This window comes from Convolutriloba macropyga, chromosome 10 (assembly GCF_964194025.1).
Source record: "Convolutriloba macropyga chromosome 10, txConMacr16.3, whole genome shotgun sequence".
In the NCBI taxonomy this organism is placed as follows: Eukaryota; Metazoa; Xenacoelomorpha; order Acoela; family Convolutidae; genus Convolutriloba; species Convolutriloba macropyga.
This window is the reverse complement of record NC_134477.1, coordinates 57,015,744-57,043,461: the sequence shown is the minus strand read 5'-3', so window position 1 is coordinate 57,043,461 and position 27,718 is coordinate 57,015,744. Positions and strand designations below refer to the sequence as shown.

The window sequence follows — 27,718 nt, the reverse complement described above, 5'->3', positions numbered from 1 at the left end:
CACACTTGTTTAAATAATTGAGCTTAATTGCATTACACCATCAATGCTGCACAATGGAAGCAAAAATAAAATTAAGATATAAAAAAAACAACAATTAATAGATAGCCTCATCACCAATCGTTGGTACAATTACTTAATCTAGCCTTTCTTTTTGATACTGATTCTGTCAGCTAAGTTAAGTCTATCATCAAATTTTGTATGTTTTTTTATAATCGTGATGACCATCTAATGATTTGTATAATTGTTTTCGCTGTTCTCTGGATTTGTACATCTTTTTGGTATCCAGACAGCCAATAGGTTAACTGTACAACACCCTTATGAAAAACCAACCATAACGATCAACTCTTTCTTTGTATGCAGTATTGCTTTGCTATCATCAATTTAATGTTCTGATTTTGTTCTCCTGAATGATTTGATGATGTACACTGTCTAGCTTTTCTTTGATTAGTGGCGTTACGGCGAGTGTAGGCACATCCCTGAGTGCCGATAAAAATGCCTTCAGGGTTCCCTTCTAATCTAAATTTACGTGACACATTTTTCCGGTTTAAACTATCGAGAAAAAGCGTCCAGGATTTCCGGAGTATGGAATGTGGTGATTGAATCGCTCTGTCCTACACTTTCTGCAAAGTCAAGTAAAAACACCAAACTGTTGGTTGGGTGAAGCAAAAGAGAGAAAAAAAGCAAATCCAGATTGTGGCATAGCGGTCTAGGCCACGGAATCTGCTAGTATCCAGAAGTTAAGTCCACGTTGGAGAGAAGTGTGGCCCCATGTAAATTTTCAACCATCTCGCCCATCCTTTTTGAACTGGGAAGTTGTCTATCTTGCTTTTTTGTTAGCTCTTCTGATGCCATTACCGCATTTAGTTTCTCCTCTCCACCAAGCTAACCAGAACGATAGACGCAACGTACTGGCTGTTTGATGATCGGATAATGATTGTTGCTTAAATGTCTTTTCTCTGTCTTAACTACTGTGATGTTGCAAGATGCAAGTCTATGGGACCAGTCTGATGAGTGATGTAGCACATGTGTTAAATTAATGTTGCATCAACTGTGTTTGACCACGTTGGTTGTTTTTTTCTCAAAAACGCCTCTGAACCTTCTCCGCAGTTTTCTTTTATCATAGGTTTCTGGCTTTAATATTATATATACTAAATATCTGCTCCAAATCCTGGCCGCAAGTTTGAATTAGATGTGTATGCGGAATTGAAGAGCTCTGTTGTTTTACTGCACTTGCTTCACATTTAGCTCAGAATCGGCTTCTACTTCCGTCTCATAAAGATGTACTGTCTTGGACCTTCCGGATTGTAGGCAGATCATAATTGCACAAGATAGGTCTCAATCTCAATCATAAACTCCTTAGTGTGCAAATTGCATGACACTTGGTTCTCCTTCATCACTTGAATTCCAAGTATCATTGGTACGTCTGTGTTCAAGAAGTCGGCTTTGACTTTAAACATGGTGTCGAGCATTGTTCCCTCTTGTGAGAAGGCAGTGTATTTCGAAAAGATCATTGATGCCCGAGAAAGCCAGTTTTGTCCGTTTTTCTTACCGCAAATATGTTTTTTTTCTGGTAGACTTTTTACCTGGCTTCCATTATTCACTAACTTATGCAGTCTCCGGACCATTATTTTTCGGAACAATCTTTCGGAACCGTCTTCAGCCCGAAAACTGCTGCCGACGGTGCTTTTTTATCCTTGTTCATTTGTTCGTTGTAGAACGCTCTGAACAATAGGCCAGCCATCCGCATTATACCAGAAAAGCACGGTTGTTTTGATCCTTTTTGGGGACATTGATTGGACAGATGACCAAACTCCCTGCAGTTGTATCACTGCATTGCCGCTGTTCTGGGCCGAAATCTTTCGGTTTGCCAAGGGTCTCGGCTCTGAAAAATCTGATCAGTTGAAGCCCATAGAAATCTGGTATCATTTTTCAAGTACCTTCTCCTTAATCTGCTAATATAGTTCCTTCTGCAATAGCATTTTATTTAAGTTTAATTGCTCTAATTTTTTTAATAATTGGGTAATACTTTAAGGCAGATCTAGAAATGATACTTTATCCGAATCAATTTTTTTTCATTCAACAGTTTTTAAATTACTTCTGTTTTGTTATCTTACAGTTTTAACCTTAGAAATTGCTTTTACTTCGGAAATAATTCAAGGTTACTATGATTTGGCTTTTGTTTCAGAAAATATTTAAGTTGAATTTTGCGTTCCTATTGTCTATTTTTTTTCAAAGTTCTCTAAGAAGAAAATCAGATTTTCCAGCACTTCTCCTTTATCAAATCCGAGCGTTCTATGTACATTTTCAATCCGCTCCTAATAGAAAAACCATTGTTCAAGAGCGCTGGTTTCTGAGTATTTTGCAGTGCTGTGACATTTACGTAGTTTTCTGTGACTTTGAACAAATAAGTTGATCTTTTCTGAAAATTGTGCTCTAAATAAGTTGTGCTGAAGTTGTGCCGATAAGATGACGCTGAATGTTAAGTTTTTCAACGAGATTTTAAGTTTATGTCAAGATTTATGCAAAATTCCAGCGATTGTCTTTTTTTCCAGGCGATGAATGTTTGTAAGAACGGTGGAGAATTTCCTAGAGAACTCAATTTGAAACATGCAGAATTTGCTATTTTTCCAGGTTTTTGATATGCCGGCAAACTTCTTCTAAGAATTTGATGCATTTTTGCTGAAGGTTTGAGGGGTTTCTGCGCAGAACTCAAGTGAGAGTGGCACATAATGTGCTTCATGGTAATCATTGTCATAAAAGGCTTCAAGGTACCTGCTTAGAGGGAGTTGATTTGGACATAAGACATGCAGATAAGAGAAGTCTGCATATAGAAAATGTGCTAAACGTGCTTTTTATTAAAAAAATTGTTTGTTGTTAGAGTAGTTTAAGAACGGCGGCTGAAAATTGATTGAAATTTTTTATTGTAATATGCGCTGAAATTCGCTGAAACTATTCATGTTCAGAACACGGCTGCAAACCTTCCTCAACATTCAGTGCATTGCTAGGAAGAATTATGCTACTATGTCTGAACAAATAATAAAGCTGACCCTGGCGTGCAATTTATGAGAAAAATGGCGTCTTTCTAAGCAAAAGTATACCAAAATGTTTAGCTCTGGCATCGCAAACCTTCTAACCACTCTCTCATCGAAATCTTTTTTTAAAGTCAGTGTCACTATCATAACAGAAACCAAATTTTAATGAAAATCTGGATTAGTAATTAAGAGAACAGGTATTCAATATGGGTGCGATAAAATAATTTCTCAATGATTACGCAACTATTCTAAATGTCTCAAAAATTTTTGCTTTAACCTGTGAAATGTTGTTTTTTTTTTCACCGCAATTTTTGGTATACAGTTTTGCGGTGAAATGCGGTGATTGCGGTGAAATTATGCAATTTCACCGCTAGAGTAAGCGGTGAACTTAGAAAAATTCACCACAATTCAACGCTAAAATATGTAATTTCACAGCAATATTAAGTGGTGAAATTATATAATTTAGTGGTGAAATTACATAATTTAGTGGTGAAATTACTTAAATTAGTGGTGAAATGAAGTGAATGTCCAAATGAAGTGAATGTGCAGTGAATTTGTAAGTCCACCGCTTCTTCTAGCTGTGAAGTATCATAATTTCACCGTACTCACAGCAATTCACCGCAAAATTATGTACGAAGTTTGCGGTGAAGAAAAAACAACTTTTCACCATTTATCTTGCATATTCTTCCGACTTTTCCTCTGCCCTGGTGAACCTCTTCAAAGTGAAAATTTGATAAATGGAATCTAATTCATGGTTTAAGTTTTTCACAGTTTCCTTAAAGTATAATGAAAAAGTATAAAAAACGTGTAAAAAAGCTGATTGAATAAACTCAATTTAATTGCCAGGACGTCAAAGACAATTTTTTTTCCATGTACATGTTGAAGCCTGACAAAATGTTCTTTAAAAAAGATTATTATCAGAAACAATCCTTTCTAAAAACCATGATGAGCTTATTATGTATGACCTATCAAGCAAAGGACAACTTTCCACTTTAACTTCGACTTTCATCTTTAATATTGCGATAGGAAAATTTCAACAGTTTATGACCCCTAATTTGAGACCGAGCTCTTATATCAAATTCTATACATAATGCATAACCTCGATATTGTTTGCTGGCTAAACTCCTTTTTATTGATTTTGAGTTTTTTGTCAACAAACAATAAACAAATTTACAGCATCCGTGCTCTAGCGAAAACTTATAAAATTTGATAATTTATCTCTATTAAAAAATCAAACATGTATTTATCGTTTGTATTTTTCCTGGTTACTCTAATCTGTTCAACATTTTCTATAAACCATGATCGCCTGTGCTCAAATAAAAATCTTGAGGTGAAAGACTTTTTGCCCAAATTACCAGGGTTGAATTTAATAATCAGCGGACGAGTTAGCCCTCCAAGGCCTTTCTATGCTCGAATTCATGTGGCGAATGTGTTCTGTGGAGCGAGTATTTTGTCTGATCAATTTCTAATAACAGCTTCAAAATGTGTTTCAGTTTTGCTGTTCATGCGACGTAAGTATAGTTTTTCAAGATTTTAGTGTTCATTCTCATAATAATAATAATAATAATAATAATAATAATAATAATAATAATAATAATAATAATAATAATAATAATAATAATAATAATAATAATAATAATAATAATAATAATAATAATAATAATAATAATAATAATAATAATAATAATAATAATAATAATAATAATAATAATAATAATAATAATAATAATAATAATAATAATAATAATAATAATAATAATAATAATAATAATAATAATAATAATAATAATAATAATAATAATAATAATAATAATAATAATAATAATAATAATAATAATAATAATAATTAATAAATTGTTCATGGTTGGTACAGAATCATTATCGTTAATTTTACAATGATTGCAAAACTAGAACACTAGTGAGTAATTCAATAGCAATCGCACCAATCAAGAGCACACTATTAGGTCTCACTGTTTTCAAGTGCCGCTAGCGGAAAATAATTCACTTTCAATACCTATTCACTACGGGTAAAACAAACTGTTTATGTTCAAACCCGTATTATTGTACTTTCCCGGGTCCAAGTTTTTGGGTGAATTTTTGCGGTGAATGCCGTGAATGCCCTCAATTTTTGTAAGAAATGCGGTGATTGAGGTGAATTCGGTGAAAATAAATATGTCATCTCTTTGATATTTTTTATGAAATTAAATCACATTGAGTAAAATTTGGAAAGAAAATGCTGTGAATTTTTGTAAGAAATGCGTTGAATTTTGCGAGGAATTTTTGTAAGAAAAGCGGTAAATAATTTTTTTCACCGCATTTCTCACAAGAAATAACCCAAAAACTTTGATACAGGTATAAATGAGATCTGGCACTTTTCACCTGCGTTTTGAAGCCAAATATTCAAAAGAAGTTTAAGTTTAAATAATTCTTTATATAAGAAAAATTTTAGGAAAAATCGACAGTTGCGGAACCAAAAATAAACTTGAGATTTGCGAAAAGAAGCTGTGATCACTTTCATAAAAATATTATACTTTTGATTAAAAGAAGATGCAAAGTGAGATCCGCCTGTCTTGGGGGAAGTTCATCAGTGGAACATGCTTAAATGAATCAAGTTTATGATTAAATATTATTTTTGAAAAATTTCAGGAAAGGCGATAGTTGCGGAACTAAAAATAGCCTTGAGATTTACGAAAAGTAGCTGTGATCACTTTCAAAAAAATATCTTACTTTTAATTAAAAGAAGATGCAAAGTGAGATCCGCCTGTCTTGGGGGAAGTTCATCAATGGAAAATGATTAAATGAATCAAGCTTATGATTAAATAAGATTTTTGAAAGGTTTCTGGAGAAACCGATTGTTGCGGAACCAAAAAAAGCCTTGAGATTTGCGAAAAATAGCTGTGATCACTTTCAAAAAAATGTTTTACTTTTAATTAAAAGAAGATGCAAAGTGAGATCCGCCTGTCTTGGGGGAAGTTCATCAGTGGAACATGCTTAAATGAATCAAGCTTATGATTAAATAAGATTTTTGAAAAGTTTCAGGAGAAATCCATTGTTGCGGAACCAAAAATAGCCCTGAGATTTACAAAAAGTAGCTGTGATCACTTTCAAAAAAATATTTTACTTTTAATTAAAAGAAGATGCAAAGTGAGAGCCGCTTGTCTTGGGGGAAATTCATCAGTGGAACATGCTTAAATGAATCATGCTTATGATTAAATAAGATTTTTGAAAAGTTTCAGGAGAAATCGATCGTTGCGGAACCAAAAATAGCCTTGAGATTTACAGAAAGTAGCTGTGATCACTTTCAAAAAAATATTTTACTTTTAATTAAAAGAAGATGCAAAGTGAGAGTCGCTTGTCTTGGGGGAAGTTCATCAGTGGAACATCGATGGTTCTTTATCAGTTTTTCTCTGAATATAATGAAACTATTGATGAAAAACCTCTAATTTTTTTTGATCCACGGAACAACATTTCACTGGGTCACAGCAAATCCACCGAATAAACTCATAAACGGCGGCAGGTTGCAAAGATTGAACCGACATTGTCAAAAATGAATCTGGGTATCGTAAAAATTGGGTATCGTTAATGCCAATATCACCACAGCTGGCTCGTCCTACAGAATGACATAAATAGCTCAGAAATTGTCATAAAAAAATCTTGAAAACGGGATAGGACGCTCGGAAGTTGCCAAAATATTACCTGGAGTTCGTCAAACTTAAGAATATCTAGTGATCGATACGTCGACTAAACGTCGAATAAATAATTGTAAAATTGTCGAATAGGTCAGGAAGAAATAGCATCAGAAATATGAAAACTGTAGCCCGAAAACAAGTAATTTTGTTTCACCGTCATGCACAAACTTTGTAATCATTTGAAAGATTTTTTCGGCCAATTATGCAATTAAAAAATTGTTAAATACCACTGATTCCTCGATATCTCTGTGCTTTTTGCGAAATTGAAATCGTACATTGATCCAATGTACTTTTTGCGAAATTGATATCTCTGTGCTTTTTGCGAAATTGAAATCGTACATTGATCCAATGTACTTTCTGCGAAATTGATATCTCTGTGTTTTTTGCGAAATTGAAATCGTACCAAAAAAAAAATTCAACAAGGCTTCTCAATTTGTACTTATTGATTAAAAAAATCCGAATGATTCCAAATTTTCAGAAGACAAACATTCATCGAGTAGTACACGAAGTTCTATCGAGGGCGCTTTTTTTCAATGAGTTTCAATGATTTGAAAATGGGTTTTTGAACTAGCACAGAATGCTTGATGGAATTCAATAGGTGCCCTACCCCGAAACAAAATGAAACGTTACCCGGATCGAGGTGACACCGCAAATCATTCAACGCAAATATATGTGAGATAAGCGATGAACGCGGGAAATTTTTAAATATGAGAGGGGAATGCGGTGAAAATACAAAAATCGGGCGCTTAATGCAGTGAAAAAAATTTATCGCCTGGTAGCGGTGAAATTACATAGTTTCATCGCTGAATTTAGCGCTGAAGTTATTTAAATTTACCGCCTTGAAAACAAAGTCTACAATCTATGTAAGATAAGAGCTGAATGCGATGAAATTTCATAAATCCTACCCTTAACTTGGTGGTTAAAATACCTATATTCACCTCTTAGAAAAAAGTACGATTATTGAGGCAATTTTAGGGGGGCGGGGGGTGTTGCAGTTAAAACGAGGAAAGATAAGGGGACAATGGGGACTAAGGGAAGAAATGTTAGATTTAACCCCATAAAATAACCCTCCAATCTTACATCTTTTTGACACATTTTTCCAAGCGGTAAATTTATGCAATTTCCCAGCTATAAATCGCAAATTTTACAAAAATTCAACGCTCATGTTTTACAGAAAGAACAGTGAACTTGATTTATGTTCAAAACAAAATTCCTAGAAGTCAGTAAGAAGTTGCGCGGGGAAGAAGTGAGAGACATGCAGTGTCTAAGAGGTTCGATTTCGTGTAAGACCGGTAAATTGTAGTAAGTGGTGAAACGTGGTGATTTTCGTTTACTCTAGCGGTAAATTTTCACTGCATATCTTAAAAATTTTTCCGATTTTTCCTCGACCGGGTAATAGCCTTCCACGTTGAAAAAGTAATCTTGTCGATAAAGTGTTGCAGACTAATTTTAAACAATGAAATTTCCGTTAAAGTTCGATATTTTTGAAATTAATCTCAAGATGCATTGAAGAGCTTGAGTGCCTTCTCTTTTGGAAAACATGGCTGCACAAAATTAAGAAAATATGCTTTTGTGTTTTCTTGTCACATGCTATCATCTTTTATTATCTTCAATCAATTTGTGTTCCTAATATTGCATTCCAGTAGAAAAATTGTTTGAATCCTTGATTATAATGCTAGCAAACTAAAATTGAAGGGATATCTCCATTTCTGCGGCTCAAATTTTCAGATATAAAATGAATTCGTTTTTTATCCGGAAATTCAAGGACAAATCATAACAAATAAAAAACATATCAATCTGGATCCAATTATAAGAAAAAAAATAGGTGGTTGAACAAACCTTTGAATTATTGATTTTATGATAAAAGAATATGTTAGGTAGAGTGATGTAAAGAGCATTTTTGGTTACATTGACGAGCGCCTTTTTAAAGTCTGCCTACATCAGCGAGCTTTCTAGTCAAAGCCTCCCTAAAGTCTGACAATTAACAAGCTAAAATCTGATCATTAACGAGCTCAATTCTGATCATGACCGAGCTATATTCTGATAACTAATGAGCTCAATTCTGATTAATAACGAACTAAATTTTTATCGCTAACGAGCTAAATTGTGATCATTAACAAATTCAATTTTGATCATGACCGAGCTAGATTCTGATAACTAACGAGCTCAACTCTGATCGTTAAAGAACTAATTTCTGATCATTGACGAACTAAATTCTGATCATTAAAGCGGTTAATTCTTTTGAGCGCATCTTTTGGGATGATGATAATAAAACATTAGGTCGGAAAAACTATCTGAAGTTGATTGAAACCAACTCAAAAAACAAATTTTCAGATTTTCCTGTATTTTCTGGAGGTGCTTCCTTTCTTCTGTCGCATCCGGGCTATGGACCGGCTACGGCGGAGTTACAAACAAACAAACAAACAAATATAGGAGAATTGAGTACGAGCAAACGGTAAAAATCCGCGCCTTAGTAATGCCCCCCCCCCAAAAAAAATTTATAAATACATATATACGAAATACATTAATACATGCATACAAACATACAATAGATACAATACATACATAAACACATACACAGATAGATTTTCTGTTGAAAGTTGTCTTAACTGTCTTAAAAATGGCGAAGTGTCCAATTTTTGCCAACTCAAATAGCAATGTCAAAAATAGTGTACCTTCTGATTAATATTTTCCATGCTAGAGACAATATTTTTAGGTTAGTTGTTACCTGCACTTGTTGCCAATATTGTTTAGTTTATTTATTTATATTGCATTTTTAATTGCAACCGTCGATGACTAGAGATTTTTAATGAATCACAGAGAGGCTCTACTCAGATCGTTTTGTTAGGCATAAACCACCAATTCTGCAAACAAAAAATGGTCAAAATGACAAATAAAGAGGAAAATAATTCGAAAGCATCAAATATGGAAGGAAAGAGTATTTTAGTTTATTCCATTAATTCACGATAACACTTTGGCAACATAGTTCTTCATTTTAATTTCGCTGGTTACAAGGAAGAAAGTTTTAGACAAACGGCGTAAAGGTTCCTTTCTGGACCAATTTTAGAGGGGGAGGGGGTATATACTCAAACGTTTTTTTTTTTAATTTTTCAGTCAATTTTGGCCAATCGATATATTTACCGTATAGGGTTGTGAGTGGAATAATTAGAAGGCACCTCCAGCGTACAACATATGAATAAGATTTTTTTCATTAATTATTAATTAATTATTTTAATTATATTTTTTCTACAGACTTATCGAGGTTTAAGTTTTGTTTAAGCAATTGAGTGATTTTTGCCGTTATTGTTCGCATTTTTGGTTTTTACGCAAGTTTTTTTGCTGAATTTGCCAAAACGTTACAAATTGTTTGAAAAACAGTTTTGTTGGTTTTTACCTCTACAAGCAGAAGACGGTTGTTGAAATCTTTGATCCACTTTTTAGCTAAAATTGTTGCGACATTTTCGTAAACTTAGCTTTTTTCATTAAAAATGGATCCATATTAGCTTTCTTAGTCAATTTTGTTTGAACTTGTCAAACAAACACACCTGAAAAACCTGACAGAATCGTTGCTAACTACGAAGAAGGGTAGTTTATTTTTGTTAACACTGAGAGTTCGCTTGAACTAAAGTTTTGTCGGTTTATTGCTGACTTAACTCGATAATTATGCAAAAGCATCTTTTATTTTTGATCTATTGACTTTTTTGTCAACTTATTCACATCTGTAAAATTTGGACTGATTACTTGTTCATAATAGATTAAGGTAAAGAAAGACAGCAAGACTAGTCTTCGTAGAATCGCTGTTTTCGGAAACCAGAAAAAAATTTGGATTGTAACCAACCGATGTTTTCTTATTTTTTATTGCTTTTTTAATATCAAAGACAGTGTCAATTGGTTTGCTAGGGAGATTCAAGGAAAGCAATCTATTTTCTAAGACGGAAACCTACGGTTGCTTTGAATTTAAAGCAGACCAATTTCGAAAGGAACTATGGAATATTGAAGTTTGCGCATTCTGTCTCTTCTTTTGGTATACTTGTAGGTTTCAACCAAAAAAGATGTATAATAAAGTTTTATCGGGTTTATATTGGAGTAAAAATCTATTTTACGTTTAAAATAAGGGTTTTCTGCTTGGATATTACGAGTTTTCACAAATTTATTTTGAAATCAGGACATTTCCCGTTTATGAGGTTCTTTTGTAGTTTTGTGATATAATTGACGGGACAGTTTTTCAGTGAAAAGAATATGGTTTAAACTGCATCACCGCCGTCTTCTAGCAGAATAAAATAGAAGTCTTTGATTTTCTCTGGTCTTCAATTGTTTTTCCTTTTTGTACTTATAAGATAAATTCTGGATAATTGCAGTTCTTAGCGGATTCCTATGCATAAAAAAATGAACAAATTTACTGATTTTATTTGATAGCAAGTTTTTAAATGACTTTAGAATTCATTTGTTCAAAACCATATAAAAGTGTTTTTTGTGTTAGCAATTTTCTAAAAAGTTTTGATTATTTGCTACCTAGCCTCAATAAATGCAGGTCGCATATCACATTTTTTGTTGTAGCAGAAAACAATTGAGCATATGGGACACTTTTAATGCATTGCTATTTGCTTCAACTGCTTCAATACCGGTTTTTTGCAGAAGGTTATATAAATTTCTTTGTTTTTTATTCTTTATTTGTGGCTGTGCTTGTAGTATTAGAAAAAATGCTCTATATTTTCAGGTCGCAGAGACTTCCTATGGATACTCAGTGGAAGTTTTTTAACAGATGTCAAATGGTAGCTATTTTTTTCAAGGCTTTGCTGTTCTGTTTGGTATAATTGTTACCCAGTCTTAATTATTAGAGTTGTCACATAAAAATTTTCAAGAAAAATACAATTGATCATATCCAAGGTTTTTATTGCTCTGCTTATTTTTCTAACGGCTTTGATAACTGTTTTTTGCAAAAAAAATTAACTATCGAGTTTTTTTTCTATTTAGAAAACAAACGTTCTATTTTTAGCAAAACACAAACGGATATTTTCTTTTTGCAGTTTTTGATCTTTTTTGTCAACTTGTAAGCTAATCTCCTTTTTCAGAGGTCAAATAACTAATTATTGGTGCTTAAAAGTTACAGCTAAGTTTTTACGGAATACATTACTGTTTTAGCAACTTCGACCACCTTTTCTTGTAAAATTAAACGGAATTTTCGTGTTTCTAGTTTGATTTTGTTGTTTGTTTTTGTAGAATTACGACATAATCTCGACAATGACAAGTCTCGATATGTTCATATTGAATATTGAATGAGCCCAAATTAGCGCTCTTAATTTCTTTTAAAAATCAGTTGATATCTATTGGTTTTCATTATTTTTATTCGTTTGTTTTCAAAAAAAAACATAAGCGTATTTTTTTAGTTTTGCCATCGTTTTTGTGATCAGTTTTGTCCACATGTTGGTAATTCTCATCAAGGGCTGTTTTCGCCATTGAAAAAAAGTTAATTTGTTAGGTTGAGGATTTTGACGCAGTTTTGATTCTGTTACTATGATCTTTTTTGAGAAAGTATACAATCAGTTTTGGATGTAAAGGTTTAGTGTTGCTAGTTGATTTTTTTTCCGTTTTTCTTGTCTCGTGGTATTAATAATGGCAGTTTTTATCGGAGCATTAACGTGATATAATTTATCTTTCTATATTTGAGATTTTTGAAATTTTACCTCTTCCTCATTTGGTAGACAATTAAGCAAAATTTAACAATTTAACAAAATTGTGGATGACGGGCGTCGGCACTTTTTGTGTCAACATTACGAGCCTCCTTGTTTGAAGTTGAAAAGAGAAACTGATTTATGAGTTAGGATTTTAACATGAAATTATGCTAATTAAATTAAATTTCATATTCAGGTATTTGTCTCAACAAATCGTTTTGTAAAGTGGCAACATTTAAAAGAAACTGATATTCGTACTTTTTGTGCAAAAAAGGTAATATTCAATATTTTTAAAAAAAAAAACAATTTTCGATATCCAGCTTTTCTCGTACTATTCCTATTTCTTTTATCCTGAAAACTTATAATCACGTGCTTACAAAATTTTGTTTTAAAAACTAATTTTTCAAACCTGTTTCAGCGGTAGATTTGTATATCGAGGTTGAAGACTTCACGAACCCTGACTCACCAAAGACCAGATATGAAATTCACAATTTTTTCGTCACAGAGTAAGTTTAAACAAACTACAATTGGTGTCTATGTCTTTTCTATTCAATTGTTAATGAAATTTTGATACAAACAGAAAAAAATTCATTTGTCGTCAAACTCAAGAATTTTGACACAAAACATATTAGTCTCGTTTATACATATTTTAATCAGCCTATTTTTTTGTGCTGAAATTCTTTTCGTTTTAATCGAAAGACACTGAGAGCATTTCTGTATTTCACAGTTTCGAAAAAATAAGCTGGTTTGAAATAAGCTGCATTTTATTGTCAAAATATGCAAAATACTTCCGAAAATTTCGAACTGTTTTGAAACGCAAAGTGTTGCTGGGTTTTTTAAACTCTACTGACAATTTTTATGTTTAGCACGGCATGAAAAGTGCATTGAAAACAATTTGAAGATGGTGAAATAATAACGGAAGTAGAAGAAATGACATTCTTGGTTTCATGTTTCGATGTGTTTAAATTATTTTTTGCGGAGAGCTTGAAACAGGAAGTGAAAAAAGTGAAGAATGAAGATTTTCAAACATTTTTTTTGAGTGTAGCGAAAAAAGAGGGCTTTCTTAATCAAACTGCTGTGTTCGAGAGGGTGGGAGAAATAGCTAGGGAAAAAGGTTTCTTTAAAAAAAACAAGTTCTCTTTTCAAACAAGTTAGCTTCACATTTAGCTGAAGTAATTTGTAATATAACCAAAAAATAGTGATAATAATGGATCTATCTCTGCTGGCGTTTTAAGTTTTCATGACAACAAGGCGACTCGGTAATGTGCGGTCGCAAATAAGGTTCCAGCCCTCTCATCCACAATTTTGGCTTGATTGTCTACCAAATGAGGAACATAGAAAAACCCAAAAATTCAAGTATATTAAAAAAATGGTGTATGAACGAAAAGAAAGTCTCCAAAGCAAATAACTCAGTGGAGTAAAAAATGATGCATCAAATTATTGAGATATGCCAATATTAAGAAAGCGAGTCAAGACGAACAGCAAAATCTAACAACAACAACAAACATTAATTACATCAAAAACTTTATGTCCGTTTTAAAAAGCAAAACTTAATAACAAAGTCATAATATAGTCAGATAAAACAGAAACTAACAAAATAACTTTTAATTAGCTAGAAAAGATATGGGACCAGTCCATAATAAGGCTTGGTAACAATTAGACAATAATGAACAAAAACAGTAAAGTTGAGAATTCACTTATAATTATTAAAAACAATTAAATTCAAAGTAATGAAAACCATTAGAAATCAACTAAAATATCCCATAGGTTTAAAATTACAAATGCTTCAATAGAAGGGTATTAACAAGCGGAGTAAAAATGGCTCATAAGATTGATGATATGTGCAAATATTAAGAAAGACAGCAAAATCAAACAACAGCAACAACAAAAATTAAATACATCAAAAACTTCATGTCCGTTTTAAAAAACAAAACTTAATAAAAAAGCCAAAATACCGTCAGATGAAAACTGATATTAAACAAAATAACTTGTAATCAACCAGAAAAGATAAGGGAGTAGTCAATAAAAAGGATGATAACAATTAGACAATAAAGAAAAAAAACGGTAAATTTGAAAAATTCGCTTATTTTTTTTAAAACAATTAATTTCGAAATAATGAAAACCATTAGAAATCAAACAAAACATCCCATAGTTGTACACTTACAAATTCTTCCATAGAAGGAATTAAGAGCTGTCGGTATTCAATTTTTTACGCGGTTACAAAAAGAACATATAGACAACAACATAAAATCAAATAAAACTTGGCAGAAAACGCTTTCAAAATCGTAAAGCCATACTATGGCCATCAAAATGTATTCAATTGCACTTTCTGCAACCACCGATAAGGTATTATGTGACCTCTTATTAATGAAGCTTGGTAACAAGTAGACAAAAATGGAAAACAAAATGCAAAAATAAGTAACACTTTAATTCTTTTTCAAAAAAAAACATTTCCAAAGACATGAACGCCATTAATTACATTTTTTTCGTGTCGAAGCCAGTAAAGTCAACGAATTCTTTAAAAACATTAGATTGTATGACAATAATCCCCTTTTGAAACCTTCCTTTGACAACAATATTGTCATAATTGGCCAGTAATTAACGAGACTAGATAACAACCAGTTAATAAAAGGAACAAAATTGCGAAGTTAAAAAGTGTTGTTTTTTTTTTAATTTGGAAAACAATTGTTTTCAGAGTCATAAAGCTATCAGCTGTCTACTAAAATCAGAATATCGTCTCATCTATTCTTCCTTGAAAAGGCAATGAAACTGGGTCATTGTACAGTAAAATTTCATACGACTAAAAAAACAAAGTAAAAACGGCAGATAAAGACAATTTAAAAAATTCAATTAAATTTTTCGAGAAAGTGGTGTCGAAGCCGTTAAAATCATTATATATATATATATATATATATATATATATATTATATATATATATATATATATATATATATATATATATCTTCAAGCATTTTAATAATTCAATTTTTCCTTATTTTGAAAGCCAATAATGTGGTATATCTACTGTCAATAACGTGATTATGTGACAAAACTAGAAAACGTGAAAAATGGTCAAATACATAAAAATTAAGAAAATTTGAAATCTAGTTGTATCAAAGCCAGTAGCCATAACTTAAGGCGTAAAACCGCAATAAACATTGAATTTGATTTCAATAGAAAGAAGAAACAATCGTTCATTGCGGACAATGTGCTACAAGTTGACCAAAGAAAGAGAAAAATAGAGGCAAAAATTCAATAAGTCACTATTTATTTGAAAATCAATTACTTTTAAAAGTCAAAGCGACCATAAGCTTTCAAGTAATCAACTAGATACAATAATGTGGAGCTAACTAGGAGCCCAATTGGAACTATCAGTACTGAGTTTTTTTGAAATGTTCTGTTTTTTAACTACTGTAGAAGATATCGAATTTTTTTATGAAAAAGTCCAACTGTTTACAATTCGAATTATTTTTGGATTATACCAGTCCAAGATTGGTCCAAAACTAGCCCTGCTAATGCTGTTTGTTCTTTAAGAACACTTAATTATTCGATTGTTATAGATATTGTTTTTTTGTTAGTTAAAAAAATCAAAATTAGATGCTGCGTGTTTGATAATCAACGAATAAATTTAGCAAAAAACGGCAAAGTTTTAATTACAGAGCTCTCTCAACGGAATTTGAAGTAAAAAAGCCCCCTCTTGAGTCTAAAAAAACGTGTTAGTGGTGCTTGGGTCTGTACTTCCTGTATATTCAATCAAAAAGGACTAAAGAAACTTAGTGCTGTTTTTGAAGAAAGTCTTAATTTTGAAATATTTAGCCAGAATTTTTGACAAAAAAAATAAAAACAGCCTACAATATTCTTGTGAATTTTTTTGTTTTTACAAATAAAAATCATTATCACTTTAAAAAAATTAACAAAATATAGCAAAATTGGCGAAGTTTTTTTCAAAAATTCCGGAAAAAGTGAATAAAATCTCGCTGGAATTCACACTATTTTCTCAAAATTTAAACCTCGATAACTCCCTGTAATAAAAACGAAAATTAAAAAAAATCTTTTAAATTCCATTTTGTACGCTGGACAAGCTTTCTAATGATACCAGTCTCAACTCTCTACGATGAATATATCGCTCGGCCAAAATTGACTGAACAAGCAAAAACCCGTTTGAGTATATAGTTCCTTCCCCCTCAAGAGGGGTCGGAACAATTAAAATGGGTCCTCAGTTTATTTGGAAGTTTTTCTAAATTATTTTGTTTTATTAATTTAATTTGGATTAATTGAATCGATGTCTATTGCTGGTAGTTTATTATTTACGAATCGTCGACAGTTTTAAGGGCGTTAAGCACTTTTTTTAAAGCCTATTTGACAGAAAGATTGGAAAAAAAATCATTTTTTTTCTTTTTTGAGAAATTTTTTTTACTATATTTCTTCAAAATTATGGAAATTTTTGAGCCTTTATATATACACCCTGCTAGTAATATATAGTAAATTAGTATAGAAAATTTTGTAAATTGTGCAGTCTGAAATATTTCGGTCTTGGCTCAAATGTGATCTTAATCTCCGGATCATTTCCTATCAATTTTTTCAGATTTGCTTTCTGTAGGATACAAAACAGATTTAAATTTAAAACTCTTCGAAAAAAACTTTCTTCGACCCTCATTCTGTTGTTGACAGTTTTCAATGATCTTTTGTTAATAGTATTATTAAAAATTTTGATAAGGTTATGGTTAGGCCTATTTTAAGTTTTACTAATGACTGAGTGAAATCGGCTTGTTATGAACAATATTTAGCTGGATCAGTTTAATATATATCAATTTTGCCTCGTCTTGACGTTTAAATTGACGAAATTTATCAGTTAAATTGGGGGATTTTTTTCTGCCTCCGCTTGACGTGTCCTTATAGCCAAATTCTCCAGTGGATTTTAAACAATCCGCAATTAAGCAAACGTCACTTTTTTTTTAAATTTAGTGTGTTTGTTTCCTGTTACCCAAACAGCAAACCTGCCAAAAATTTTGAATTTTTGTCCGTACACAGTAAGGCGAAACCTAATTGGACTATTTGTATGGTCTTAAGGTTAAAGGGATAAAGCTAGTTATTTCGGCGCGCAAAGTATGTTTATCTAAATCTAACTGACTAACCAACTCGGGACAACACTTAAGGAAAACGTCAATTACAACGGTGATGAATATGAATAAAACGCCGTACTCGACTACATACATATCGAATACAAATCCAGAAAACTGCCCATAAAGGAGTATAAAGCTTTTTTTAAAAAAGAATGGGTGGTTAGTTTGTGATTGGTGGTGAATTCACATACTAGATTTCCATGCACTGCGTTCATCCAGGGTTGAATTTTTGTACTCTGGCTGTTCGTTGTGGCTGTAAATTTGTTGCAACAGCAATAAAATCAAATATATGAATTGGCTCATGCTAATGGTAATTTTACTTGCTTCATGGTTTATTGATGGGCATATTCCTAATGTTAAACGCATCATTTTGAACAACGCTCCTTTAGGGTACCTAAGTTATAATGCCATAACTATGATGGTTTTTTTTCAAAGAGTCCAGCTTATGTTTTTTATCCAGGGTTGATCTTTCTTGGGAACCATTTCCAAGAACCATATATGGTTCCATACAGGCTATAAATATATTTCTTATATGATCTTGCTATGGTTTCCAAGAATTCCATATATGATTCCTACATGGCATCCAAAATTTAAAGTCTATTTTTTTGTTCCAGGAGAACCTTCAAACAACCCACACAAAATTTAAACCTTTCCGCACATAAATAACTTTTATGGTAAAATGGTACCATATATGGTTCTTATATGGTTCTTATATGGTTCCTTTATCGTTCGTACAAGATCATACACGTACCATTTTAGGATCAGGTCACCAGTAGACCACTGCAAATGATTCCAGTAAGCGCTACCAGTTCGTCCACACCCAATGGGTGTTTATAGATTTAGCTCAAATAGCCTGAAGTTTGGAAATTTATAATGTTGTCATTTTCTTATAGACCCCGTTTATGTTATTCATAATATTAACCAAGGAAAGCGCTCAATATGGACCGTTTTTAGAATACAGCCCAAGAACTTTCCTTGATTAATCAATTTCTTTAACCTTGGCGAAGGATATGACTAACCTTGTTTATTTTAGGCACAACAATTTTCCACAAGAGAACCTTGCGTTGATTAGGACCAGAATACCGATCGAGAACTGGAATTATTACAAAATAGATCTCTGCTCCGAACCGATTTCAAGGCTTTTTTCTAATATATGAGAAAATTAAAACACTTTCGACAGTTTAACACATGTTACATAACTAGACAACAAACTAACATCTTTTTGTTGAAGTCTACAAATCCAAAATTTTATTTTTGACACTTTTTCTTTGAAATTTCTTGTAAATACAAGATTTTTTTCACTCGCAAACGCTGTTAAGATCATTTCGAGGTTCAAACCAGTAGTAAAAGATCAAAACATTATTGTACTATCTGAAAAAGTTTTAGACCTGCAGACTTACGAAAGAAAACACTCCACAGAAAAGTGCCTTGAGAAGACCGTTCTTGAACCAAGTTACTTGAAATGAACAAAATTGAACTTTAGCTGGATACAAAGCCTTCACGCTGGACTTCAGCTATGACCAAAATGATGCTATTGACATTTTGGCTCAAAATAGTGAATTATTTTATATATTAAGTTCGGTAATTAGAAATGTCGTTTTGCAACTTTGCTTAAGTAAATACAGATGCGAAAAAACTTAATAAAAAACATTTAAATTTTGCTAAAGGAAAAACTTCTGAAAAGTTTTGTGCTCGACCCATGAAAAGATCATGGTCGACCATTGAGTTTTCGTTATTGCGATCATTAAATAGAGAATTCTCGACTCATGAATTGGCCATGCTTATTGACCAAACGCCCAGATATCGAGGTCATATATCAAAATTTAAGCTAGAGGATTAGTCCAAACAACGGCTAAAATATACAGAAAAGCTGTTTTTTTTCAATGGCTGGAAAAGATTCAGTGAATTATTCCTGAAAACATTAGTGATCAAAAGAACAATTTTTCTCTCGGAAATATGAAATCTGTGTATTGAAAAAGAGAATTTTCTCCTCCAGTAGAATTTTCTACTCCAATAGTCATCATAAATTGCTATCCATGGATTACAATTGTCAAAAGATCTTATATAGTTCTTTTAAGTATCTTATATATTGAAGTTCTGCCCAGATCTTACGCAATTTAAGAAAGGAAACCCTGCAAAACTACAACAAAACAATATAGAAATTTATCAAAAACTCCTTTCTACGGAAAAACTGTGGAAAATACCAACCTCATCAGCTAATTGCAATTACCAAAAAAATAAAAGACAGTAAGTTTAAAGTAACATCAAATTTTTTGAAAACTTGACAGATATGAGCAACTAATTTAAGAAAAAATTGATAACTCTTCTGCTTAAAGGCAAATTTAAGTTGGCTCACTTGATTGGATGCTCATCAAACAGCATATGAGGATTTAACTGGAGCCAAAACTAACCTCCTTGGCTAAAAGTAAAAAAAAGTTTGAGCAGTACTATAGTGTTTCAAAATCCAATCGAAATATTAAAATTGAAAAAAAAAACGACAAAACAATGAGAACATATTAAAGTACGCTCGAAAATTGTGTTTGAATAAAAACAACGAAGGATAAAACTATTTAAAAACAAGTGGAAATTAAAATTATCATAGCTAATCTTTTTTCTGTAGTTCTGATTAATTCACTGAAGTTTTCTTGTTTTATTTGTTTTGACCTTTTGAACTTCTTGTTTGTTTGCTCACTAACATACAAAAAACACTAATAGATTTGCTTAGGCGTAAATTATGTCGAAAAAGATCTAAAAATGTATTTCGAAAATTTAAGAGCCAGTGTTTCGCTAAATTTATAAAGCAATTGATGTTTTGCTGGTGTTTTGGATATAGCCGGGTTTGCGACACAAAATTCAGGATTGAATCAACCGGAAGGAGCTCTATTTAACCCATAAAAAGCTCCAAAGTTCAGCTGAATTTTGTTCAGTTTTATCAGAATAAAGTTTTTTTGCATACAAATATTGACTTGCATGTCTTCCGCTTAACATTTCAAATCAGTTTTTCTTCTATCTTCGTGCGACTATAATCGGTTTCTCTAAACATCGCTGCTTTAAGTGTCTTAAAAATAGGTTAGTTTTTATGTCCTCCTCCTCTTTTAACTTTTTTTGCAGATATAATAACAATTTCTTTTGGTAGAAAAAATAAGCTTGTACTGCTGGATATTTTAGAAAAGCTTTGGGTTGTAGAAAACTATTGTTCGAAACTCTTAAAAAAATATACTCTATGGTGAGATGGATCTTTTTTGACTGAAAGAGCTTACGTTTGATTTATTTTGAAAGTAGGTATTTAATTCAATACTCGTGAAAGTGTAACGATAGCTATAGACAAAAAGATAAGAGAAAATCAAAGAAATTAGCGTTTAAATGTTTTTAAAAAAATCCTTTTTTTAAGAATTACAAGGTGATCTTTTTTTCTTTGGTTTTTCTCTTATTGATCTCCAGAACGATCAATCTTATCGCAACTTCTTCAACTTTCTGTGTTTTTCGGTTCTGGACAAGAATATAGCTGATTAAACAACTAAAGAGTGAATACATTTCATACAAAATATTCTTTTTCAATTCAACTATCAAATTTTATTCTAACAACCTTCACATATATTGTTTCACGTCGCCACAAATAATATTACGTTCTGTGAACAAGACGTCAGATTACAGTTTGAAATCACAATGCGAGATATTTTTTCTGTTTACTTTTAGCAGACACAACACTAGGCAAATGTATACTAGTTAAAAACTCAATAAAATTTCTTTTCAAATTTTATCTAATTTTTATGAAATTGTACAAAATTTGTTGGAAAAAAGCCCAATTTTACCTAGCGAGGACATGAGTCATATTCCACTGGGAGCTTGTGGCATGGGATCTATCTCAAAGGATCGAAATTCTCAACTTCAGCCAGCCAAATTAAAAGAAATTGTCTTCTGGATTTAGCTTTTATGGTACAAAATTATCTGATTTGTGAGCAGTAGATCGACGCTAATTTGAAGCAAAAAAAGATGATAAGGTTTTTTCATGGGAAATAGGCAGAAAACACCACCTGGAATGATCATGAGCTTGCCCCTGTAAATTTTCTCGTCAAACAAAAAGTACATGTGAGCTCTAAAAACATCAAGAATCAACCGAATTTCGAAAAAAAGAACGTAAAACCGAGACTTTCATATGGTAAACAGAACGGAGAAAGTTGGAAATTGTTTCAGCAAAAGTAGTAGATTTTAGAGATGCCCTCAAAATTTTGGACGCAATAAAGTGACTTTCAGATCGCACACGAAAAAACAATAATACCAAAAGGGGTTCATTAAGAAACCGTGCGACTGTCGTAAATGCACTTGATTGAAGATAAAAATTAACGAAAAAGATGTTTCTTCAAATTAGCGATTACCGAGTCTGAGACCACCCCTTTGGAATTAGTTTTTCCCACTGTGACTCTCATCGTTAAAAATATATCCAGGACCAATTTTTTTCGCTTTTCTCCCATTTTTCATAATTCGGACAGTCTGTGAATTATGCTGATCTTGTTATTAACAGAATGTATTATTTCCCTGGCCATAGTATCCAAAGACTTGGTATTTAAACTTTTCAGAGTAAATTTAGAGCCGATTTTTTTTGTTCTGATTTTTTGTGTGCGCAGGGTAAAAAGTGACATGATCATAATATGGCAAGTCTAAAAATACAAAATTGAAATATCAAGATTTAGTACAGGTTTACTCTTAGCGTGCACTCCGGGTGTACACGCATTTACTATTAACAAAAATGGTTGTTTTTGGACTAATTAAAAAAATTAATTGGGTCCAATTTTTGGGGAATTTGCAAACGTTTCTTTAAGGAATGATACCTGATTCAGAAAAAGGACATGGATAAAAAAATGAAGAAGAACAGCCAACAATTTAAATGAACTGAAGTTTCTTTACTTTTGTTTCGCTTAATCGTTTCATCAGCTGACAGTTCCTTTTCAAGATAGTTTGTAACATGTACGCGCCCTACCACTAATTGAACTAAATTTCTACCAACCAATTAAATTAGGAAAATTGAAAGATAAGAAGAAGAACTACAAAGCTTGTTTAGTTTTCGAAAATAGCTCCACAAACAATGTTGCGAATGAAAATTCATCTAGTAATTTTTTTCTCTTAAAAAACGGAAGTTTTTTTGCGAAATCAATGAAAAAATTCTGTTAACCGAGTTTTTAAAAAGACTCAGAAATCAACGAAATTAACGACGAAAACAAAAAAAAATATAAAAGAATATAAAAGAAAATTTAGTTGCAACTGCTGAAAACTTTCAAAAATTGGCATATGCATTTGTTAGCAAAATTTGATAGATTAGTTACACTTACTAAGTTGTTCCGGCAAAAATTGAAGTGCACAATTTGAAACAATTCTTTAAGGATTTATAATGAAAGTCACAACATAATCAGGAAAAACTTCATCTTAAAATTGTATCAAAAAGACAAGTATTGATTTTTCACATCTGTTCATTGTAAATATGGCTAAAAAGCTTACTACCAAAAGAATGGAGTTGAAAAAATGAAGACTTAAATCTTTTTATTCACAATGGACAAATTTCTCGCAAAACGCTTCAGAAAAAAAATTCTGTAAAACCTAGCAAAACTGGCTGTCACTTATTTCTAATTGTCAAAAAAAACATTGAGGTTCAGTGTAAAACTTATACATCTGAACCAACTTTCACCTTTATAACCGTACAAAAATAATAGAAAAGTTGTAACAAAAACACTACAAACGAACTAAAAATTTGAGATTTGCTATCCAAATATTACATTACGAAACAATAATATGGCTTCAAAAATTCGTTGTTGCAAAATCATTAGCGGTAGATAGTCTTTCCCAAACAATCGAGTAACAGATTTGCTTCGATAAACCAATCTAATGCTGAATGAACGGAAATTACAGATAAAATGGCTAGATTTTTCAACTAATCAGTCAATGAAAATTTTCAGTGTCCGACAGTTATCCGTTCAACACGGTGCATGAATAAAAATCACGCTCAGAAAATTTTTTTTCACAAAGACGACTTTCTCTGCTTGCTCATAGGTCAAAATGCAGAATGGAAAAACTGTACTTCATGATATGCCTGGAAATTTCATAATTTCACCGCTGATTTTAGAGGGAGTAAGGGAGGAATTGTTAGATTTAACAATTCCCCCTTTAAAATTACCCGTTAAGTATTCATCTTTTTGATAAATTTATGTAATTTCATCACTGGAGTAAACAGTGAACTTAGAAAAAAACACCAATTTTCACCGCTAAAAAATGTAATTTCACTGCTAAAAACCGAAACTCTTACAAAAATCCACCGCGCACATTTTACAGAAAGTAGAGAGAATTTGATTTATATTCAAAACAAAAATAGTAGAAGTTAGTGCAAGATGCCGCAGTGGGAGAAGAAGTGCATTACAAGCAGGAGGTGAGAGGTTCGAGCATTTGTAAGGACTTTGAAAGGCGGTGACTTTTGTAACCCAGGATGAAGTCCGCAACCCGAGACAAGTATGGGCCAGACGGACCTGGGTCGTGGACGGAGGGGTCCGGTGCGACTGAGCTCATAGTCTGGACAAATTTTCGGTCGCGCAGCTCCGTCTGGCCCATACCGAAATTGGGGCTGTTCTGTCTAGCCCATACCTGAATTGCGTCTGTTCGCTCTGGCCCATTCCCAATCGTTGGTCTGTTTCGTCTGGTCCATACAGGAGCTTCGGTCTGTTTGGTCTGGTCAATACCCAATCCTCGGTCTCCTTTTGATAAACTGCAGACCACGAGTTCTCTTATGGAAAGCTGTCTAAGCTCATACATTGAGTCAGAAAAATACACTAAATGATATACTAAATAAAATTTGTTGTCAACACTTTGGTTTTGTTTCCTTTGGCAATTTTTTCATAATTGGTTTTTTCCTTAGACGAACTAAATAGTGCAAACATCTGTTTTTATGAAATGAATATATTATAGCAAAAGGGTAATGCAAAATGAATATATTTTTACCTCTGGCCCATGTCTTGGGTCTGTTCTGTCTGGCCCAGTTTTGGCCTTGGGTCTGTTCGGTCTGGCCCAGTGTTGGTCTTGGGTCTGTTCGGTCTGGCCCAGGCACTGAGTCTTTTTGGTCTGGCCCAGTGTTGGTCTTGGATCTGTTCAGTCTGGCCCAGTGTTGGCCTTGGGTCTATTTGGTCTGGCCCAGTGTTGGCCTTGGGTCTGTTTGGTCTGGCCCAGGTCCTGAGTCTTTTCTGTCTGGGCCAGAGTTGATCTTGGGTCGGTTTCGTCTGGTCCAGTGTTGGCCTTGGGTCTGTTCGGTCTGACCCAGGGTGACCAAGGTCTGCTCTGCCTGCCCATACCTGAATTCTGTCTGAACAACCCTTTCCGCGACCCAAGTCCGTCTGGCCAATACCTGTCTTGGGTCGCGGACTTCATCCTGGGAAGTTCACCGCTTACTATAGCAGTGAAAATTCATAGTTTCACCGCATTTGACCGCAAGATTATGTAAGAATTTTGCGTTGAAAAAAAAACAATTTTTCGCCGCTTATCTTACATATTTTTCCACTTTTTCCTCGACCCGGGCCTCAATGACTTCTTTTTCAAACATTTATATCTAAAAAAAATACATTTAAAAGCAAGTGCTTCATTCCATTTCCTTTCTTGGTTCTCAACTAGGAAGCAAGGCAATTTCTCCCGGTTTCACTTGGGCTAACAGGAGATGCTGTTCTACCAGTCAGTTCTGGAAGTGGTGGACCCCTTGGGAGTTGTACCCTGTGATGAGCACACAATCTGCACAGTTCCCTTTGTAGAGGGGGGAAACATTTGCAGCAGAGACGAGGGGGGACCTCTCTACAGGCTGAATTGCTCAACAATGCTGGTAGGGGTGACATCTTAACAAATAGACTCAACAAAATACAGAAATTTCAAAGAATCTGATTGGTTGAGAAAGTGAAATGATGTTCAATTTCAAGATTAATTTCTTAATTCGTCTGGCCCTCAGCGGAAAACTTCAAATGAAACTTGATATGAATCTATCGAAATCGAGGGCCCCAAAAACAAGAATTCAAATTTATGTCTTTTGGCTTCGCGCGATTTCTGAGCAAATTTACGATAACATTAAAATTCTATTTTAAAACATGGAGAATTTGTCGAGCAATCAGCCAATCAGATAACAGTATTAATATTTTCTCAATTCTGATTGGCCAGTAAAAACATTTCTGTATTTTGATACGTCTGCGGTTTTCACTAGCGCCGCTGGTAGGGCAGTGACTTGGTTGTTTGATTGAACTGTATTATAGACAAAAACAAGAGGGTTCTATCCATGACCATAAACGAAGTTTTTATCACTGGTCAGGTTTTTTCCTAACCAAATATTTGACCAAACAAATTCTAAAAATTATAACTTCTTAATATTTTGAAGAAACTGAGGATAGCATGGACTTTACTTCCCGATTCAAACGGGCAGAACTAAGACTTTAGCCGAAACAAGTTGTTATTTTTCTTAAAACAAAAAGGTTGAACAAATCGATAGAACGGACGCTAAAATAAACAAAAACATCAGATGACCGATCATTGAAAATGGTTTTTTACAGCCTCTCCCAAAAAATTGACCTAATCGAAAGCTCGAAAGCACCTTCATATGAAATTGACCATCAATGTAGGCATCTGAAATGTAGCACTTTTTACTGTGGCTCATTTCATCAACTTTTTTTCCAGCTGGTTTAAGTTTGAACCTTGGCCTTTCACTTCTGTTTCCTAATTTTTTTTTTAAAAAAAATGGCCTATTTAAACTTTATGGGACACTTTTTCATAAATAAAATAATCAAGCAGACACTGTTCCTATAAGCTCATATATAAAAAGATAGGACTTGAATTCAATTATATGTCAATTATGAGGTACTTTTTTTCAGCCTGAATGTCTCTACGGAGTGGCATCATACCACAAAAACAAGGAGAACAGTGACGAGGTGTGCAATGGAGGCAGCTATTTCACAAGCATCGACTTCTACAGACATTGGATATACTCCAAACTCATTTTACATGCCTGAACTTACAAATTCCAAAATTCAAAACTGAAATTAATAAACTGAATAGAGTTCAAAACAGAAGATTTTGAGAATTCTCACTTCAGATAATCGAATGAGATTCAGTGAATACTCAACTACGCTGTTATACCGTTTCAAGTTCTAACATAACTACTGATAAAATATTTTAATTATTTTATTGTTCTTCTATAGTCATAAGTGGTTTCCCGCACCTAACTCTCAGGCAAATTCATTACTGAGTCAGAGTCTATTTCAGGTCACATTTCGAACTGAATTTGTCTGATTCAGAGCTATAACTCAGTGATTCATTCTGAATTATCTTCTGATTCGGAGAAATAAAGAATAATTTTCTCTGAATTCTGCTCTGATTCAGAGAAACTCAGAAATCACTTCACAGTTGGTTCTGAAATCTTTCTGAGTCAGTACTGAAATTTGAAATTTCTCTGAAATTTTTCTGAATCGGTACTGAATGTCACTGAATCTTGGGTACGGGTTACCTGGCAATCTGTCAATCCAATTCGACCCAATGGCAATATGAACAACCTGCCATTTTATCCAGTGCTAATTGACCCACTATCAAAATATGCCCCATTTTAACACACTCAATCTCTTTTGTCTGATTGTATATATTGCTGTCGTCAAGAAACCTAGACTGCATAAAGCTAATAACATAGATAAAACGGCTCTTTCTTAGTTGAAAATAGATGACGTTAACCAAACATTAACTAAAGCAAAAAGAACAAAAAGTGGACAAAAATGATAGACAACAAACTGGGATAAAAAAAAATAAGTATGTCAAAATCAAGAAAACCAGGTGGGCAGTAGACAAGATGAAAAGAAAAACTCCCTGTAACCATCCTGTTTATTTTCAAAGAATCCACTCTCTAGCTCTTCTAGTTCTATAGATTTTTTTAACTTAACAAATATTGGAAGTTATTTTTGAATAAATAATACAAAAAATCAATCAAACATTTAAATAAGTGTGTTAGATGGAAGTTAGCTAATAAAAAACAATATCATCAGCTCTGATATTGTTCACAACCTCCATATCTTTTCATTTACCATTCGATAGTTCTAAAGACTTGTTCTCTTTTGCGTTGTTGCCTTCATGAAAAAGAAGCCGTGGTCTAAATCGTCGAATGAAAAGATGTTTTCTGTTCGCTGGGATGATCGCCTTGATAAAGAGAC

At 32.9% G+C, this 27,718-nt stretch overlaps 1 protein-coding gene across 1 annotated transcript; it reads left to right on the top strand.

Moving 5' to 3' along the window:
* Positions 1 to 4,242: 4,242 nt before the first annotated feature.
* On the top strand, positions 4,243 to 26,739 carry LOC142348740 (snake venom serine proteinase 9-like). Its single transcript, XM_075400220.1, has 6 exons — positions 4,243 to 4,543; positions 12,812 to 12,899; positions 18,550 to 18,654; positions 21,333 to 21,425; positions 25,203 to 25,362; positions 26,396 to 26,739. Exons 1-6 carry the CDS (start codon positions 4,270 to 4,272, stop codon positions 26,531 to 26,533), a joined length of 858 nt encoding a protein of 285 aa, XP_075256335.1. The 5' UTR covers positions 4,243 to 4,269; the 3' UTR covers positions 26,534 to 26,739.
* The last annotated feature ends 979 nt before the right edge of the window (positions 26,740 to 27,718 follow it).